The sequence below is a fragment of the Malaya genurostris genome, chromosome 1 (assembly GCF_030247185.1).
Source record: "Malaya genurostris strain Urasoe2022 chromosome 1, Malgen_1.1, whole genome shotgun sequence".
In the NCBI taxonomy this organism is placed as follows: Eukaryota; Metazoa; Arthropoda; class Insecta; order Diptera; family Culicidae; genus Malaya; species Malaya genurostris.
Window position 1 is genome coordinate 119,766,111 of NC_080570.1, and position 20,832 is coordinate 119,786,942.

General features: G+C 39.1%; 1 protein-coding gene across 1 annotated transcript in view; it reads left to right on the forward strand.

Annotated features, from left to right (window-relative positions):
- The first annotated feature begins 360 nt into the window (after nucleotides 1-360).
- LOC131425619 (CAD protein) overlaps nucleotides 361-20,832 on the forward strand; it is a 62,038-nt gene continuing 41,566 nt past the window's right edge. Inside the window, exons 1-4 of the mRNA XM_058587645.1 lie at nucleotides 361-611; nucleotides 1,022-1,452; nucleotides 16,857-20,416; nucleotides 20,481-20,585. Of these exons, the coding sequence (XP_058443628.1) occupies nucleotides 1,041-1,452; nucleotides 16,857-20,416; nucleotides 20,481-20,585 (4,077 nt within the window). The 5' untranslated portion in view covers nucleotides 361-611; nucleotides 1,022-1,040. The remainder of the gene's footprint in view (nucleotides 612-1,021; nucleotides 1,453-16,856; nucleotides 20,417-20,480; nucleotides 20,586-20,832) is intronic.

The following is a 20,832-nucleotide window of genomic DNA, read 5'->3' on the forward strand; positions in this document are numbered from 1 at the left end:
TGAAAGAAAAATTTTTTAATCACATCACAATAATCGAAAGAGAGAGTGATTAAAGAAAAACTGTCACTTGCTTATACGCCCTTTTGAAAAATTAACCGAGAATTATATCCATAGATTGTATATTGGAAAATTTCACTTCACTTCACCCTTCTAAACGACACAATACTTCCACTGCAAATGACGTTTCCATTATCGTATACTACCTTGTTTTATTTCATTTGCCTCCAACATCCGTTCTTCCCCATCCTCACCTGACCGGTCCGACAAAACCCACTCGGACTGGTGTTCTTCTTCCAGGCATCCTTCTTTGGCTAGTTTTTATCACCCGTTCTGCTCTGGCCGATTCAGTCCGATCACGACTATCGACCGGTTCGGAACTGTTTCTGGAGTGCTCCTGCAAGTGACGCCTGTGCCACGTGTTTTTGTAATTGTTGCAGTTTTTCATCAGATTTCAACTCGTTTTACGCAAAACTTTTACGGCATTTGAAAAGTTTGATTCGCTGCACCATTTGGAAGTGATTTTCGATTGAAACAAGTGAAATTTGTTTGATTTTTGGGTAACCTAAATCGGACCTCAACGTGAAGCTGTTCTAAGCAGTGCACTCCAATCGGTTAGTGTTTTTCTATGACATTCGCCAATTGTCATTTGTTTTGATACTTTTCCCTCAGTTTCACGTTCCGTAAGGCACAATTTGCAATAAAATTGATTAAGTAGCACTAATCAAACGAAAGTATTCACAACAATTTTACCGTTAGTTCTGTCTCGCTTACACCGCGAGGCCGGTGGTGGATGTGTGCGTGCAGTGGCCCGTTTTGTTTTGTTTACAAACTTCACAGACGCTGGTTCCAATCACACACTCACACTCACTGCATTTGTTTTGACTGATTTTGCTGATTTTCTCCCATGAATGAACTTGTGTGGTTGTAAATTTTACGCTGGCCAGATGATTTTACGTTACGCTTAATTTTGAAGGTCGCTGAACGTTGTTTTTTCGTTTTCTGTTTATTTACTTCTGTTTAGATCAACCGGCACCGCTAGAATGCCTGCCTCGCTAGTACTCGAAGATGGAACGATCGCACACGGCGAAAGTTTCGGTGCGGAAATCGATTCCGACGGGGAAGTGGTGTTCCAAACGGGGATGGTAGGCTACCCGGAATCGATGACCGATCCGTCGTACCACGGACAGATTCTGGTGCTGACCTATCCACTGATCGGAAACTATGGCATCCCGGATGAGGAACTGGACGAACGTGGTCTGATGTTGCATTTTGAATCGAACAACCGCATCTGGACCTCCGGGCTGGTGGTGGGAGAAATTTGCGAAGAACCGTCGCACTGGCAAAGTAAGCTTACCCTATCGGAGTGGATGCGGAAACATCGGGTACCGGGAATCAGCGGACTGGACACGCGCGCTTTGACGAAGAAGATTCGCGAGAATGGAACGATTTTGGGTGAGAGATGTTTGGGTTCATTTAATTAAATAATTCTGGGAATTACCAGTAGGGAAAGTATCGAAAACAGGAAGGATTTTCTTAGATTTGGGTGAAACTGTAAACATATTCAGTATGGCAAATCGTTTATTTTGCACGGACCGATTCGACTGGGGTTGTTCGAACTGTTGAAGAAGGACTAAATAACTATTATCAAAATCACGCCTAACAATTGCTTAGCGTTTCGCCTTCGGCTCATCAGTGCTTAAAGCAGTTCAAATTGAGCTGCCATGTTCGAGCCGCGACCTGGAAGGATTCTTAGTGTCAGTAGGATCCATAGTACTAGCCATGCAATGATTCTGTACACTAAGAATCGGCTGCGATGTCTGTTGAAACAGAAAGGCCAAATTCCACAAAAGGAATGTAATGCCAGGACTTTGCTTTTTTGTCATCTCCGCTAAGCAGACGCAAAGTTTGTACTATTTATACAACCCTTCAATAATATTACACAGGTGAAACATTATTTCTGACTTTTTTTTTAATAACTATTTATTGGAATATGAGTTAAAATTAAATTATTAAGATTTAAATTGGGTGTTCAGCCACAAGTGGTGACTTTTCAGCCCTATTATATATATATGATTTGGTTATTACCATGACATCATTTGCTTCCACAATTCTGAGATTTTTGTGTAGGGAAAATTCTAAACCTACTTGTATTGTGTAATGGGGAAAAGGAACTTATATACTAACTTACTAACTAATACAGAGAGCGAATCGATTCAATTGAAGATTGCATCGATTTTTGCCGGAATTTGCTTATAATATTATGTGACATTACATCTAATGGTTCTATATTTGTGAGTCTGTGTAACTCATTTGTACTAAACCAGGGAGGACGCTTCAGAATCATTTTCAGAATTTTATTCTGAATCCTTTGAAGCGTTTTCTTCCTGGTGGAACAACAACTTGACCAAATTGATACTGCATAAAGCATGGCTGGTCTGGAAATTTGTTTATAAATTAAGAACTTGTTTTTTTTTGACAGAGCTTAGAATTTCTGTTTATAAGAGGATATAAACATTTAATATATTTATTACACTTTGCCTGGATTCCTTCAATGTGATCCTTGAAAGTGAGTTTTTTTTTGTCATACGGTAAACCTTAGTACTTAGCTTGATCAGACCATGTCAATTCCTAGCCATTCAATTTGAGAATGTGATTATTGTTTGGTTTAAGAAAAGAAGCTCTTGGCTTATGAGAAAAGATAATTGCGTTTTTGCTGCATTTGGTTTAATTTTCCATTTAGACAGATAATCACTGAAAATATTTAAACTCCTTTGTAGGCGACTGCAGATCACTCTTAGATTTCTACCTGTGGCTAACAGACTTGTGTCGTCACAGAATAGCGATTTCTGACAACCAACGGGTAGATTTGGAAGATCAGAAGTGAAAATATTATACAAGATTGGAGCTACGCTCGAACCCTGCGGAACACCGGCTCGTACGGGTAGCAATTCAAATTTACAATTCTGATAGTTGACCTGAAGAGTACGATCAGTTAAATAATTTTGAATCATTTTGATCGAATAAATAGGAAACTGGAAATCAAACATTTTTACTATTAAACCTTTGTGCCAAACACTGTCGAATGCTTTTTCTATGTCTAGAAGAGCAACTCCAGTGGATAACCCAGAAGATTTATTTGATTTTATCATGTTCGTTACTCTGACAAGTTGATGAGTAGTTGAATGTTCATGACGAAATCCAAACTGCTCTGGTAAAAAAATTGAATTCTCATTTATATGAGACATCATTCTCAACAAGATAATTTTTTCAAAAAGTTTACTGATAGAAGAAAGTAAGCTAATTGGTCGATAACTTGATGTTTCTGCTGGGTTTTTATCAGGTTTAAGGATAGGAATTACTTTAGCGTTTTTCCATCTTTTTGGGAAGTAAGCTAATGAAAAACACTTGTTGAAAACTTTAACCAGGAGTCTCAAGGCAGCATCGGGAAGATTTTTAATAAGAATATTAAAAATTCCGTCATTACCAGGAGCCTTCATGTTTTTGAGTTTCCTAATAATTGAATTAATTTCGTCAAAATTCGTCTCAATAATGGACAATATGATCATATTTCAGTGAGACTTCATTTTCAATAGGACTCACAACGTTCAAATTAAAATTGTGGACACTCTCGAACTGCTGAGCAAGTTTTTGAGCTTTTTCGCCATTCGTAAGAAGTATTTGATTTCCTTCCTTGAGAGCAGGAATTGGTTTCTGAGGTTTCTTAAGAACTTTTGAAAGTTTCCCGAAAGGTTTATAATATGGTTTAATTTGTTCAACTTCTTCAATTTTCATTTCGCAAAAGAGTAAATCTTTGTTTAATTTCTTTTTGTAAATCCTTAACTATGTTTTTCATAGCAGGATCACGAGAACGTTGATATTGTCGTCGACGAACATTCTTCAGCCGAATGAGCAGTTGAGGATTGTCATCGATGATAGGAGAATTTAATTTAGTTTGAGCTTTGGGAACTGAAAGATTTCTAGCTTCGATAATGTAATGATTCAAAATATCAATTGCTGTGTCGATGTCCGCAGAATTTTCTAAAATAGTTTCATGATCCACATGATTTTCAATGTGAGATCTGTAATCCAACCAATTAGCTCTATGATAGTTGAATATAGAACTAATTGGATTAATTAAAGCTCCGTTGGCAAGTCTGAATGTTACAGGAAGATGATCTGAGTCAAAGTCAGCATGTGTAATCGGTTCACTACAAATGTGACTTTGATCTGTTAGAACCAGATCAATTGTAGACGGGTTTTTCACGGAAGAGAAACAAGTAGGATTACTGGGATGAAGAACTGTGAAGTAACCAGCTGAGAGTTGATTATGAAGTATTTTACCATTACTGTTATTTTGCCTACAATTCCACTGGACATGCTTAGCATTTAAGTCCCCTATTACGAAAAATTTTGGTCGATATCTTGTGAGTTTTTGCAAATCGCCTTTAAAGAAATTTAATTGTTCGCCGGTGCATTGGAATGGCAAATATGCTCCAGCGATGAAATAAATTCCATGAATGGTTTCAACTTCGATTCCCAAGCTTTCAATAACTTTAGTATTGAAAGAAGGTAAAATTCGATGTTTAATTTGCCGTTGGACAAAAATGGCAACTCCACCACCCATTCCAGTAAACCTGTCAAATCCATGAACCACATAATGTGGATTACTTTTCAATTTGACATTTGGTTTAAGAAAAGTTTCTGTCACAATGGCAATATGAATTTTGTGAACTTTGAGAAAATTATAAAATTCATCTTCGCTCGATTTCAAAGATCGAGCATTCCAATTCAAAATATTCAAATAATTATTTAACATCACTGTTAAATTTTAAATTCATTATAATATTATTTGCAAATTTCCATCCGATTTGAAATGCTTCAAAAAGTGATGAAGTCGAATTCATTTGGATGATCATTTGAAAAAGTTGATCTTGTAGGTAGATCATTTTATTTTCAGTTATATCGCCTAAATCGACTTCATTTAAAGAAGCGAATGGCATTGAAGGAATATTTGTAGGTAGACTGCCATTAGAAGAAGATGGTTTGGCCGGTCTACCTATTAATAAATTGTTTTCGTTAGAAGATGGACTGCAAGGCGGTCCTGTGTTTTGATTATTTACATTAGAAGAAATAGGTGATAGATTTCTACCTAATATACCAGCATAACTGACATTAGAAGAAGATGATGACGAGGTCGATCTACCTGTCAATAAATTGTTTTCGTTAGAAGACGAATTGGCAGGTGTACCTGTTTTTTGTTTCGAAGAAATCAGTGCCTTAGTATAATTAGGCGTGGCATTTGTAACGGTTTTTTGTTTTTTCAGGTATGTTCTGTAAATTTAAGGTCGTTGATTTGACTTGTTGTCGAAGCGAACGAGCGTTTAAAATTTTTTCCCTGACAGGACATTTCAAATAATTGGATTTATGATTTCCATCGCAATTTGAACATGAAAAATTATCAGTGGTTTCATTCATTGGACAAACGTCTTTCAAATGCGATTTACCACAATTCAAACACCGTCTATCCATATGACAATTTTTGGTGCCATGACCGAAGCTTTGGCAACGACGACACTGCGTTAAGTTTGCAATACGATTATGCCGTTTTAATGTGGGAAATGAAACGTACTTTTTCTAAAGTTTTCAAATTGTTTACATCACTTCGATTGAAGTGTATTAGGTAAAGTTCATGGGAAATTCCAGAGCGTGGTTTAGAAGTACCATTCGCTCTTTTATTTATAAGTATCACTTGGGAAGGGGCAAAACCAAGCAATTATTTCTGACTTCTCAGGCGTAAGCGAGTGACGACTTATTACTGGTCGACGCAGAATGTGAACATTTAGGTGTTTGTTGGTTTGTGCAAAAAGTCTGAAAGCAGTTCAAATTAATTAATATTTGAGCAGCAGTATTTTTGTGTTTCATAGAAACTTGTTTGTGTCAGTGCGAAAATATTTGTCGAACATGATTCTTTGAGAACTTTAGATGCCCTGAAAAGAACCGTTCCATGCCAGACAAACGTCGCACAGTGGTTCAAAACTGGAAAAAGACGGTCAAAAGTCTGTACTGACTTTCTCTGATTTTTAAGAGCTAACATGTCTTAGAAGAAGTTTTACAAGATTTTATTACGCTTCTTTTGAAAGTGGCACCTTAATTTTTGTTAAGGGGGTAGTACCAATTTCGAAAACAAATAATTTATTTTTCACCAAAAAAAATTTGTTTTCTATCTCATTTTGAAGGAAAAAATATTTGAATTATTTTTGCTGAAGATATAAATAATGTAAAAAAATTATTTTTAGAGATATATTCACTTTATTTTAAAAACAGTTTTTTGGACTTATCTACGTAGAATCTACCTCTATTACCTAAGTATCTACTACAAAGTGCGCGTAAACACGCATAACCATGCTTATGCTTGCACGTGTAACTTAAGCAAATTGTTGTGAATTTTGTTTTGTTTACTTTTTGACAATTACCAATATTAGAAAAAATCTAAGTGGAACTCGATGCAATTCTTTTAGGCCTTTTCAAAGTGGCTTTTAAATATTGAAAATCCGAAAAATTATCAAAAGTTCAACACATATTAAAAAAATGGAAAAATGTTTTCCAAACAAAATATGAAAATTATTATAAAAGTACAAACCTTGACGAAGAGATTTCATTTTTAAACGTGTAAATAAATTGAGTTATCGCGAAGCAACACGTTTTTTAAGACGATATGTTGATCGTGCGATGCTCACTTAGAGATGTGCGAAACAGCTCATACCGGTGAGCAGCTCCGAACCTCAAGCTCATCAGCTTATTTAGATTGAACTGAAGGATTGTTTTGAGCGCTGTTTTTTGCGCCGTTTTTCTTACTCCGTTTTTCTTTCATATGCATGATCGAAATCATTGATGCACAAAGAAAAATGCTATGCGAACTAACTTGTCTGTGAATTATTATTATTATTATATTGTTAAGTTAATGTTTCTAGACTAGATAGATAATAATAAGTCTGTGCGATAGTTTTTACACTAATCGAAGACAAAATAAATAAATAAAAAAATATTATGTCACATTTGAGAATATCTGCAAAAGTGGCATCCCTGAATGTACCTTAGCCTACTGAGTGAGAGGTAAGATTTCTTATTGACAATGGCTCATTCAATCTGTTAAAGAAGGATAAATGCACATTTTGAAGAACTGACAAGAGCTCATGCACACATTTCTTCTCATTGATAACTCTCTCTTCAAGAGCCGAAGATCCGTTCAGCTCGTAGCTTGCTTCCACCTTACCAGCAGGGTGCCAGGTCACTTTTTCAATAATCTGTGATCGAGCAAAAACCCTGTTTGTGCAAAATCTGTGCACGTTTCCCCGTTTCCATAATAGCTGATCGGAATCATTTTGGTAAGCAAAAAAAAGGTCTCACTATTTCCTATCGCTCTGTAATTTTTGGTGCTAAACTGTGATCAATATTAAAAATCTGTGATTGATTTCAGAAATCTGTGAAAATTTGTGCCATTTTTTTAATCTGTGCCATTTTTTAAATCTGTGCAAAAGGTTGAAAATCTGTGAAACACAAATTAATCTGTGAACCTGGCATCTCTGTTTACCAGTGCTGTGAACTGGTGAGCTGCGGTTCTTTTAAAAATAGCTGTGAGCTATAAGCTCACTTTAAAGATTCGATTCACTGGAATAGCTCAGTAGCGAATTGCCCATCTCTTCGCTCACTGCAAAAGTGAGTTACAGAAATAGCAGACGCCCTCCGTTTCTTAACCATTCATGGTTTCAGCATGGCCATTGTGAAAATGAGTCACACGAATAGTACTCAGGATATTCTCATTGGAAAATAAATTGGATTAGGAATATATTTTCCTATAACTATTGTAAAAGTTTGCTGCATTAAGTTGCATATTTCGCTTCGGTACAAGGTTTCTTAGGTAAAAATAGGTAAAACGATGTATAACTTTTCCAGAAAAGAGTAACCCTATGCATTACCTTCTAGAAAATTATGGGATTTTATATTTTCTACAACTATTCCAAACAAAGTAAGGATTAAAAAACAACTTGAAACAAGTTATGATTAGAAAACTAGTCTTAAGGGGGTTGTCATAATTCAATAACTAAAACTAACTTTGAAAAGGCCTAAAAAAAAAGTTCCATCGAGTTCCACTTAGATTTTTTTTCATAGTATTGGGCATATCTTTTCCTATAAATTTTGTAAAAATCAGCTGCATAAAGTTGCATATTTCGCTTCGGTGTAAGGTTTTATTATAGGTAAAAAAAAGGTAAAATATTGTATAACTTTGCCAGTAAACAACAAACCTATGCACTACCTTCAACAAAAATATGGGATTTTCTATTTTCTTCAATTATTCCAAAGAAAGTATGCATAAAAAAATAACTCAAAACAAGTTATGAATAAAAAACTGATTTTAAGGCAACCCATAAAAACGCTTTGTATATCCGAAACGGTGCGACCTAGACTTTTGGTATATTTGACAAAGTAAATTATTTTCAAGAGTTCTAAAACATTGTATGAGAAAAAAAATTTCTATCTCTTCAGAAAAAAAAGTTATGGTTATATTTTTTGTCAAAGTAGGTCATGAACAATTAGGGGTAGAATCAAATTACGCGGTATATATTTGTAAATAATTTCTTAGAAGCAACCAGGGGTGCGAAAATTTGACATTTTTTTATACTGTTGCCAATCATAAGACAGTCACTGCCAACGATATGCGCAGCTGCTACGTTCAACAGTAGCCAACTCGCACTAACACGAGAGCTTGGCGCAATCATGAGAGCCACGACACACGACAGCAACAATGAGAGCAGTTAATTTCGTCGCACTCTCTCACAGCAGTCAAAGCCACAGCGTTCGCTTTGTGGTAGTGTAGATACATACTGGATAAGTAGCTGCTTTGTTTATTTTTGGTCACGGGTTTCGAGAATGTCACGAGCTCAAAATGTCATGACATTTTCATAACGAGACTGTTATATCCGCTGTGATTGATCTGTGGCGATAAATTTAATGCGAACGGCGGTGCTTTTATTACCGGTTCAATTTCAGTTTTGAAAAAAATCAATCACAAAGCTTGTTCATGCAGATGATTCAAAAATATTACAATTATTTACATAAATTTCATACACGAAGTATCAGGAGCGCAGCTTTTGCCTTTCGAATATGACGCAAAGGCAAGAAATCTTACAGCAGAGATAATAAGTTTTGCGCTCCTATTACTTCTACAATTCTGGTTCATGCTAAACGGGGTTTAATTGTTTGATCGAAAAAGTGCATCCAAATTCTGGAAGTCAGAGCATTTCCTTTGCTTTTCTCACTGAACCGCTTCCTTCCAACGGAAGTGCAGAGAAACAAAACACGTAAGGATACACAAAAAAACCGTCTGCATTGGGAGGCAAGACTTTCTTGTGCATGTCCCCCTACACCTCATGAGAATCGACATAAAACGAATTTCAAAGTTAAGCCTTGCTGGCGACTGTCTCTCGAAAGTTGTTGAAATTGAAGGAGCTACTGTTTATTGTAGCTAGTCATTCTCAGATTGAATAGATAAGAACAGCTATCGATGAGAGCAAACGGCGACATTCACGAGAAAAAATGTCATGAGACCTACGACATTTTTCATCTCCTGCAGTCGTGGCGAAGTACAATCGGCGACTGCTGTCATTTGCGCGGTTTGAATGTCTGCTGTTTCGTATCATTCTCCAGTACCGTTCGCAACCCTGGAAGCAACTATATGCATTAAACGAACGGTTTGGAAGCTATTGATTTATGTCCACGTTTTTATTGATTCGAACCACTGTGCGTCGCTTGGAATAAATCTGCAGAACCGGGTATGCACAGTAGAGATGGTCGGGTATAGAAATTCTTATACCCGAACCCGACCCGTACCCGAGTGATCAGCAAAAAAATTTACCCGTACCCGACCCGTACCCGATCAAAAAATAAAAAAATTACCCGTACCCGACCCGTACCCGATCAATAATTTAAAAAAATTACCCGTACCCGACCCGTACCCGAAAAAAAAATTAAAAATTTTACCCGTACCCGACCCGTACCCGATTAAAAATTACCTGTACCCGTACCCGACCCGAATGAGTAGGAAAAATTTTACCAAAATTCAGTATGGAAAAATTAAAGTGTTTTAGATATCGAGCCGTACCAGGCTCTAGTTGGTAAGTAAAATACATTAAAATGCTTGTTTACATTTAAAAAGGCGGGTGGGTAATGTCAGAGACATAACTGGATGTCGTGAATACGAAAACAACTGACATGTTCCTTAACACTTCCGAACACCAATTAATTGATCAATTGTATGAATTATGCAAGCATTCCCCTTTTCCACATTTTTCGCAAAAACAAAGAAGGCTTCACTTGATCTAGATTACTGTGAATTTCACACAGCGAAAAGTGCACTAAACTGAGGATATGTGAGCAAGAAACCCTAATAGTTCTTTAGAAAACTTTTAGAGCCATTAGAACGGCTGGTATTGTGTGATGCTCTCCAGTGTTGCTTTTTCACCAATGCTAATGACTGGCAGCTGTGACGTAATCGCTCTTGTCGGAGGAGAAACGACGCAAAATACATCTGCTCGTAGTGGCGATAAAATCCAAACTGATCCAATTTTTGTTGAGAGGCTTGTTTTTACCTGATTTCGGTTGTAGCTTTTTCACTAATGGGCGGTCCTAACGGCTATAAAAATAGCAGCATATAGAATTTTTATTTCGATATTTCATTTCGGATTTGCATTTCATTGAAAGAAACTATCCGGATGCTGTACGGGACTCATTCCTGCCTTTCAGAAGGACCAAATTGTGGAACTCACTACGATATTAAACACTGTTCGGAACAGTTTTCTCGAACGATTTGTTGTACAGCAGCAGATATTTGGTTCTCTTACTCAGAACGCGTTCTGATTGGCTGGTGTTGACATGGGTCAAATGAGACAGGTTTTTCAATAGTGTACTATTGAAATATTTCAATGCTGTTGCTATACACGTTAAAGTTGAAAAATTTCGATTCTATTGGTAGTTAAATTATATAAATCCTTTCACAGATCACTAAGCTATGAGCTTTCAAAATACGAGAAAGGCAAACGCGCCTTATGCATTATCCTCTATGATACTGGTTTATACCAAACATTTCAGAAAAGTTTAATTTTGAATTATTTGAGATTATGTCACACAACTGAAATTTTTATCATAAAATTGTGATCATATTTCCGATGGCATGTAGCAAAAATTATGTTGATTCGTTAGATACAACAAGAGATATTCACGATCAAAAACTTATCACTCTCTCAGAGGGCACCCCATAGTAAAGTAAGTCGTATTCACGACAAAATATAAATACATTGTGAAGCATGAATACAGGGTCCGCCATGTAACTTTTTTTTAAACATGCAATAAAACACAAACGGTTCATTCGATTTCAAAATTTATTTTTCTCATATTAAAGTACAATCCTTCCGATTAATTGTCGAATATAATTTCATTCAAATGGCTGCCTCGGCTGGCCTTGCAGTACGCAGCTTTATTTCAGCTATGGCTGCACGAATGTTGTCCTTCAAAGCTTGAATTGTCTCTGGCTTGTCCACATAACACTTATCGTTGAAAGCTCCCCAAAGATAATAGTCTAACGGCGTCAAATCACAGCTCCGAGGCGGCCAAACAACATTCGAATTTCGATTGATAATTCGATCTTCGAGGACTGTGCGCAGAAGATCGATCGTAGCGTTGGCTGTGTGGCTCGGAGCGCCGTCTTGTTGGAACCAAATGGTGTCCAAGTCTTCCTCTTCAAGTAACAGGATCGCTAATCATGGTGCGGTAGCTCTCGCCGTTGACCGTGGCGACGGCTCCTGCTCATTTACGAAGATAAATGAGCCAATGATGCACCAAACCATCCAAACCAAACCAAACCATGATGCATCGGCTTCTCCACGATAACGTGCGGGTTTTCCGTCCCCCAGATGCGACAATTTTGCTTATTAACAAACCCGCCGAGATGAAAATGCGCCTCATCCGAGAAGATGATTTTTTTGCACACATTCCGCAACATTACCATGATTTTCAAAGTAAAACTGCACTATTTTCACACGTTTCTCAAGCGTACACACAACCATTTTCGTTCAGCGGAAGGATACAACTAAGTTTCTGTCAAATCAGAAGTGACATTAAGGTTACTAATGTCGAAATAACCGCTAGTTCAAAAATAAATGTTAGATGGCGGACCCTGCAGATTTTCAATGTCTTTGGTATTTTATACTCATTTACAAATGTCAACAAAAGGGAGTAATATCAACTCAAATTTTTCGAGAAGCATATTTACCCAAAATGTCGTAATACCCGTTGTATTAAATTTTTGGTAGGTATGGTTTTTACGAAACTGTGTGACTTTTGATTCGATTCTTTAGCGGCCCTTACACGAGCATTATTTTTGTCATTTTTAATGATGACTAAGTAATGATGTATTTCAAATTTGACAGAAATCTCGTCATTACTGACCATTACACGTTCATTGAAATGATATTATTTTTTTATTAATGACACTTTTAATGATCGTGTAAGGTCCGCTTTTAGAGCCACAAGTAAGCGTGCTCATTATCTTCATACACAAATAAAAATTCACTTGAAAAATCACGTAAAATGGTTCCAAAATGTCTAATTGAATATTATACGTGACGAAAACGAATGTTATGCGAGCATCCCCTAAAATGAATAGAGTATCATCAGTTCGTTTACGTGTATTGACCAAACATCAAACAATGTACGTGTATTCCCGGTGTGAAAAAATCAATTTTAAAAATGGTGAACAGTGAGTCCTTCAAGTGTAAGTAGTATGAACATTCGCAGGAATTTTTTTTTGGTTGCAATTTTTTACTACAAAGCAAAATGAATTATGATTTTGATTTAAATTTATCTGTCAACTGTGCCCGTTTTGTAAGCCTCACAAACCCACACCCACGATGTTAACGGTAGCTGGTGGTTTTTACAGCCATTGAACTTCTGTGCCGCCTCCGGTGAAACCCTCAACGAGTGAACACGGTGAAAATTTGAGTATTTCGCGAGAAAAGATTTTCACCCGTACTTTTGCGACTCCACGTTGTCACGCATCGAGATTTCCACTTGCAGTCCAGTGAAAAGAAACGAAAATTAACTGGCAGTATAGCCCAACTTGCTGTGCCATCAATCAGTGTCATTTCAAGTGAGGTGACACCACCCAGAAATGAAGAATAGGAAGAACTTCTATGTAGATTTTCTGAAATAAATGTTTTATGGTAAGAATCTTAATGAATTATATGAAAATTTCGAAAATCTCCATCCAATATTCAATATAAAAGTTTTCTGGTATCTGAATGTGATATAAGTACTACACTACATTTTATATATGAATCAAATAATTTTTACTGGATTGTGCATTAAACAGCTTTAAAATGGCAGTCCATTAAAACCTACGTGAAAAGTAGATTCCGACCGCAACATCTTAGAGCTAAGGCAGTGTGTCTTATTAAATATGTTATAAACAAAGTAGGGCGGGAAATATTCACATAACTTTTCACGTAACTATGATTGATCGCTTTTTTAATGGAGAAAAGAAATGTTTTTTTTCTTCTGGAAATGTCAAAACCCCTTGAATCAAATTGTTTATTTTTCGGAAGAACTGTTTTGCAATAAAAAATTCTCGTCAACGTGTAAATATATTTATGTGAAGTACAAATGGTCGGGTAATCGATCAGAAAAAAAAAATTACCCGTACCCGACCCGTACCCGTGTGAGCAGTAAATTTTTTTACCCGTACCCGACCCGTACCCGAGCGAGCAGTAAAATTTTTTACCCGTACCCGACCCGTACCCGATTGAAAATAAAAATTTTTACCCGTACCCGACCAAAAACCCGTCGGGTACGGGTACGGGTCGGGTTTCGGGTAAAATACCCGATACCCGACCATCTCTAATGCACAGCCACTTTCTGTACGGCATTATCGAGCTGAACAGAGTACAAATCTTTTTATACTAATTCTTTTTTTATGCGTGTAATTTTCTTAAAGGTATGATGTACGAAATGCGAATGAAAACCATGAATTCGAGAATACGAAACTGTCGTTGCTGTTAAAGAAAATCATTACAATGGTCTCGAATACAAAGAACATTAAACATTTTATGAATTGAAATTTCCACCTTCGATTATCTGAAATATGTAGTTATATCTACTCGAATCAATGCTTAGAAATGCACTGAGGCCTGTTGTACGTGTTTTTTGCGGTTTTTCTACATTTCTTGATTTCTAAAATCACGCGGGTTTCCGAAGTTTTTATGCTAATGTCCGGCTTTTTTATGCTAATGTCGAAATATTAGATGCATGTCTAAGACATTTGGCATAAACAAAATTTTCGATTTCAGAAATCTCCCAAAGTCAATTTTTTAAAACAATAAAATTTGATCAATATCAAACGGAGAAAACAGACTGAAAAACCCTTCTTAATCCACCTAGTGGAGTGATAATGTCTTTCTCTTCTTACATAACAGTCTCATGAAAATATATTTCATACTTTTATTAAATAATTTCGGACACTAATTTTGACACCAGATGATTCAGATTGATTCGAGTAGTTCACAAAAGCATGCTTCAGTGTTTATGTCACACAGTCAGCATCATTTTTCCAAACTAGTGCTAGACAGTTGCGTTGCCTATTTGTATGAGAACAGTGATGCTAATCTAAATGGCGGGTGGGTAATGTCAGAGACATAACTGGATGTCGTGAATAAGAAAACGCATGACATGTTCCTTAACACTTCCGAAAATCAATTAGTTGATCAATTGTATGAATCATGCAAGCATTCCCGTTTTTCACATTCTTCGCAAAAACAAAGTAGGCTTCACTTGATCTCGATTACTGTAAATTCCACACAGCGAAAAGTGCATAAATCTAACCAAACTGTTCTAGATTTGCACTAAACTGAGAATATTTACCTTCGATTTGCGAGCAAGAAATCCTAATAGTTCTTTAGAACACTTTTAGAGCCATTAGAACGACTGATTTTGTGTAATGCTCTCCACCGTTGTTTTTTGTCGAAAGCGAAACTAGCTGTGCAAACGACACATAATACATCTGCTCGCAGTGGCGATGGAATCCAAACTGATTCAATTTTTCTTAAGAGGTTTCCTTTTATGTGATTTCGTTTGTAGCTTTTTCACTAATGGGCGGTCCTAACGGCTATAAAAACAGCCGCATACTGAATTTAATGTCGATTTTTAAGGACAAAATTGTGGAACTCACTACGATATTAACCACTGTTCGGAGCATTTCCCTCGAACGATTTGTTGTACAGCAGCAGATATTTTGTTCTCTTCCTCAGCACGCGTTCTGATTGGCTGGTGTTGACATGGATCAAATGAGACCATGAGACCTTTCATTTGAATCTAAGTTTGTGAAAATCGGTTAAGCCATCTCCGAGAAAAGTGAGTGATAATATTTGTCACACACACAGACATTTGCTCAGTTCGTCGAGCTGAGTCGAATGGTATATGACATTTGGCCCTCCGGGCCTCGGTTCAAAAGTCGGTTTTTGCAAAAATGACATGCGAATGCAACTATGTGATGAAAAACTGCGAAACTGCAGAAATGGGAATCGAACCCGTAGTTAACGCCTAACCGGGGAAATCGTTCTACCAATAAAACTACCCTGCATATGTAAACACATGAACACATGCCAAGAAAAAAAATATATGTTTATGCCCAAGGAAAGGAAATAGGAAAGCAGATAGGGCATATTTCGTGCTTGAAAAAAAAACTTGGAACGGGAAAAATCTGTTTTTCATTGGTTTTCCTTTACTAATCGTCTGCTACAAAGTTTTTGAATCAATCTACGAGCTTCACAAAAGTCGAGCGTGTAAAATTCTTTGAGATTCGTTCAAAAATAGCTGAGCTATGACAGTTCGAAGTTACCGTTCCAACTTTTTTTGAGGCTTGGTATTTGGAGTGTTAAAACATTGGTGGGACGCATATTTTTGAGTTCGCCTCGGGCGTCAGCAACACCCACTACGGTTCTGCCTATCACTTTGATAGTTTTGATATGACGTATTCACGTCAAAATACATATTTCTTTGTGTCAAATATCTTTATCGGGTGAACGATAGAAACGAAAATATATTGATTCCTTGGTATGGATTGAAAATACTCGCTCGCGACATGAAAACATGCGGATAGGATTTAGCTAGCACTCCATTAACCATCGAAAGATAAACGATACTCAATTCTATCGGACTGTCTTCTGAGATAAGTTTTGGTTCTTCCCAGAATAGTTCAATATAGATAGAACCAAGGATGGCTTTTATCGTATCAAAGAACGTTCACTGGCAACTCTTCAACGATTGAATCGTTGAACATCAAAGAGAGTTGGAAATCATCGCAACAACAAAAACCCGGTATGGCTCATTTAACATAGAATCGACACCAGTGCGAGAGCGAATTTCTCTCGATGACATTTCTGAGAATCAAAGGTTAGCACGCTGCTGTGGGGATCTTCTCTGAAGCAACAAACGGTCGCTTATTCTAAGGATTTAGGACGATTCTAAGGAATTTTTTTCTATTTTCGCAATCATCTCAACATAATTTCTGCAGTTCTTATTCTGTTTATTCGGCCTGACATAACTGCGTGAGGCTACACTTATCCAAAAATACATACGCCCTTTTTATGAACCAGCCTTGAAACGAATCGGTCTCTCCGCATCCGTGAAGAACGAATGCTTTGCTATACTGAAAACATACGCAAAGTTTCATACAAATAGGAGTATGTGAGATCTGAAGATTTACTATCCATTTCGTTCGTTTATTGATTCAAGTTTTCTCATTCAACTAGGTAAAATTGTTCAGGGTCACGTGACAAGTGCAAGCGGACTGTCCTTCCAAAACCAGAATCTCCGCAACTTGGTTGCTGAAGTATCGCTTGCCAAAACGGTCACCTACAATCAGTCCGGTTCGCCACGCATCTGCGCAATTGATTGTGGTCTTAAACTGAACCAAGTACGCTGTTTTGTCAATCGAGGAGCACGGGTCGACGTTGTTCCCTGGAATGCAGTGCTTGATCCGACCGCCTACGACGGTCTATTTCTGAGCAATGGCCCCGGTGATCCTGTCATGTGCCGTGAAACGGTGGAGAATATTCGGTTGTTGTTGTTGAATGGCGGCCCTGTCAAGCCGATATTCGGCATTTGTCTTGGCCATCAGCTACTTTCGACGGCTGCCGGTTGCGAAACTTACAAAATGAAATACGGCAACCGTGGACACAATCTTCCCTGTATTCACACGGGAACCAAACGATGCTACATGACATCGCAGAACCATGGTTTTGCGGTGGATGCAGCAGTGCTGCCAACGGGATGGGAAGAGCTGTTCACCAACATTAACGATCGTACAAACGAAGGTATCGTGCATGAATCGAAACCATTTTTCAGTGTACAATTTCATCCGGAACATACGGCCGGACCGGAAGATTTGGAAGTGTTGTTCGATGTGTTTCTGGAAACGGTGCAGGAATACAAAACCGGTGGGAGTTCAACGAAATCAATCAAGGAGAAGCTAATAGAAAGTTTGAGATATCAGCCAAAGCATGAAATTGACACTAGCAGACCGAAGAAAGTGTTGATCCTGGGGTCCGGAGGTTTGTCGATTGGTCAAGCCGGTGAGTTCGATTATTCTGGATCTCAGGCGATCAAAGCTCTTCGGGAGGAAAAGATTCAAACTGTTCTGATTAATCCGAACATTGCCACCGTACAGACTTCCAAGGGACTGGCCGATAAGGTTTATTTCCTTCCGTTGACACTGGAATACGTGGAACAGGTTGTCAAGGCGGAGCGTCCGGGTGGAGTGCTGCTAACATTCGGTGGACAGACCGCGCTGAACTGTGGTATCGAGCTGGAGAAAGCCGGTGTTTTTCAGAAATATAATATCAAAATTATGGGCACTCCAATTACGTCGATTATTGAAACGGAAGATCGAAAAATTTTCGCCGAACGTGTGGCAGAAATCGGCGAAAAGGTGGCCCCGTCTGCGGCTGTTTACTCGGTTCAGGAAGCTATCGAGGCAGCCGACAAGATCGGCTACCCGGTTATGGCTAGGGCTGCGTTTTCTCTGGGTGGTTTGGGGTCGGGTTTCGCTAGTAACTGTGAAGAACTCAAGCTGCTGGCCCAGCAGGCTCTGGCACACTCCAATCAACTTATAATCGACAAATCGTTGAAAGGCTGGAAGGAGGTTGAGTACGAAGTCGTTCGGGATGCGTACGATAACTGCATTACTGTGTGCAATATGGAAAATGTTGATCCACTGGGAATTCACACGGGTGAAAGCATAGTCGTGGCACCTTCGCAAACACTGTCCAACCGAGAGTACAACATGCTTCGGACGACCGCCATTAAGGTTATTCGACACTTTGGAGTGGTCGGTGAGTGCAATATCCAGTACGCGTTGAATCCATATTCGGAGGAGTACTACATCATCGAGGTGAATGCTCGGCTTTCGCGAAGTTCGGCGTTAGCTAGTAAAGCCACCGGATATCCGTTGGCTTACGTAGCGGCTAAGCTTTCACTGGCGATTCCACTGCCGGAGATCAAGAACTCGGTAACCGGAGTGACGACGGCTTGCTTCGAACCGAGCTTGGATTATTGTGTGGTGAAAATGCCCCGTTGGGATTTGGCCAAGTTTACCCGAGTCAGCAAACACATCGGTAGTTCGATGAAAAGTGTGGGAGAGGTAATGGCGATTGGACGGAAGTTTGAGGAAGCTTTCCAGAAGGCTCTACGGATGGTGGACAACGTGAATGGGTTTGATCCGTACCTGGAGGAGGTCAACGAGCAGGAACTGAAACAACCAACGGATAAACGAATGTTTGTACTTGCTGCGGCCCTAAAAGCCGGTTACACGGTTGAGAAAATCTACGCACTAACCCAAATCGATCGGTGGTTCCTGCGGAAGATGAAGAACATTATCGATTTCACCGATCGCATCGAGAAGTTATCCACCATTCCGGACCGAGATATGTTGCTGGAGGCGAAGCGAATCGGGTTTTCGGATAAGCAAATTGCCGGGTTGATCAAGAGTACGGAGTTGGCGGTTCGATTGCAGCGCAAGGAAACCGGTGTGGTGCCGTTCGTGAAGCAAATCGATACGGTTGCCGGGGAGTGGCCGGCTTCCACCAACTACCTGTACGTGACGTACAATGCCACCGAGCATGACATCGATTTCCCGGGTCAGTATACGATGGTCATCGGGTCCGGGGTGTATCGCATCGGCAGTTCCGTGGAGTTCGATTGGTGTGCCGTCGGGTGTCTGCGGGAGCTTCGGAACCTGGGAAGAAAAACGATTATGGTCAACTATAATCCGGAAACCGTCAGCACCGATTACGACATGTGCGATCGGTTGTACTTTGAGGAAATCTCGTTCGAAGTGGTTATGGATATCTACGATGTCGAACAACCGGAAGGAATTATTCTGTCTATGGGTGGACAGCTGCCGAACAACATTGCCATGGATTTACATCGACAGCAGGCTAGGATTTTGGGTACTTCGCCGGAATCGGTTGACGGTGCGGAAAATCGATTTAAATTTTCCCGTATGCTGGACCGAAAAGGAATTCTTCAACCCCGTTGGAAAGAACTGACGAATCTGGAGTCGGCCATCGAATTCTGCGAAGAAGTTGGCTATCCCTGTTTGGTGCGACCTTCGTATGTTCTGTCGGGAGCTGCGATGAACGTTGCCTACTCGAACCAAGATCTGGAAACCTATCTCAAGCATGCTTCGGATGTAAGCAAAGAACATCCGGTCGTCATATCGAAGTTCCTGGTCGAGGCAAAAGAAATCGATGTGGATGCGGTGGCAGCCGATGGTGAGATTCTTTGTATGGCGGTTTGCGAACATGTCGAAAACGCGGGAGTACACTCCGGTGATGCCACGTTGGTAACACCTCCCCAGGACATCAACGCCGAAACGTTGGAACGTATCAAACAAATCGCTAGGGACATCGCAGCCCTGTTGGACGTAACTGGGCCGTTCAATATGCAACTGATTGCCAAAAACAACGAACTCAAGGTGATCGAGTGTAACGTGCGGGTTTCCCGATCCTTCCCGTTCGTATCGAAAACGTTGAATCATGATTTCGTCGCCATGGCAACGAGAGTGATCGTGGGTTTAAGCGTAGAACCGGTCGATGTGCTGCACGGTTGCGGTAAAGTTGGCGTCAAGGTGCCACAGTTCAGTTTCTCGCGTCTGGCCGGGGCGGATGTTATGCTGGGTGTCGAAATGGCGTCCACCGGAGAGGTTGCCTGTTTTGGCGATAATCGGTACGAAGCGTACCTGAAGGCGATGATGTCCACCGGGTTCCAGATTCCGAAACGGGCCATCCTACTCAGCATCGGAAGTTTTAAGGTATGATCGGGTGTTGAATGCCATTGGTTTGTGGGGTTTAACTTATGTTTTGTTCCGGTTTTAGCACAAAATGGAACTTCTACCATGTATTAGAATACTGCACAAGATGGGCTACAAGCTGTACGCTTCGATGGGAACGGGTGATTTCTACACCGAGCATGGAGTCGATGTAAGTATTGTTGTATAATTAATCGAATAAGTTTAATGTACTACTAGAACACAAAAGTATGAAGTGATCAGTTTGAACGGTAGCGACAGATTTCCCGTATTTCTGCTTATTACCGTCTTTGACGGATCTATGAAATCTAATAATTTACAGTTTTTTTTTCCACGGAAAACAATGCTTAACAATAATTTGATAATACGGTTTAGAATAAGCTCAATGTTTAACAGATAATTGCTCGGATGTTGTTAGT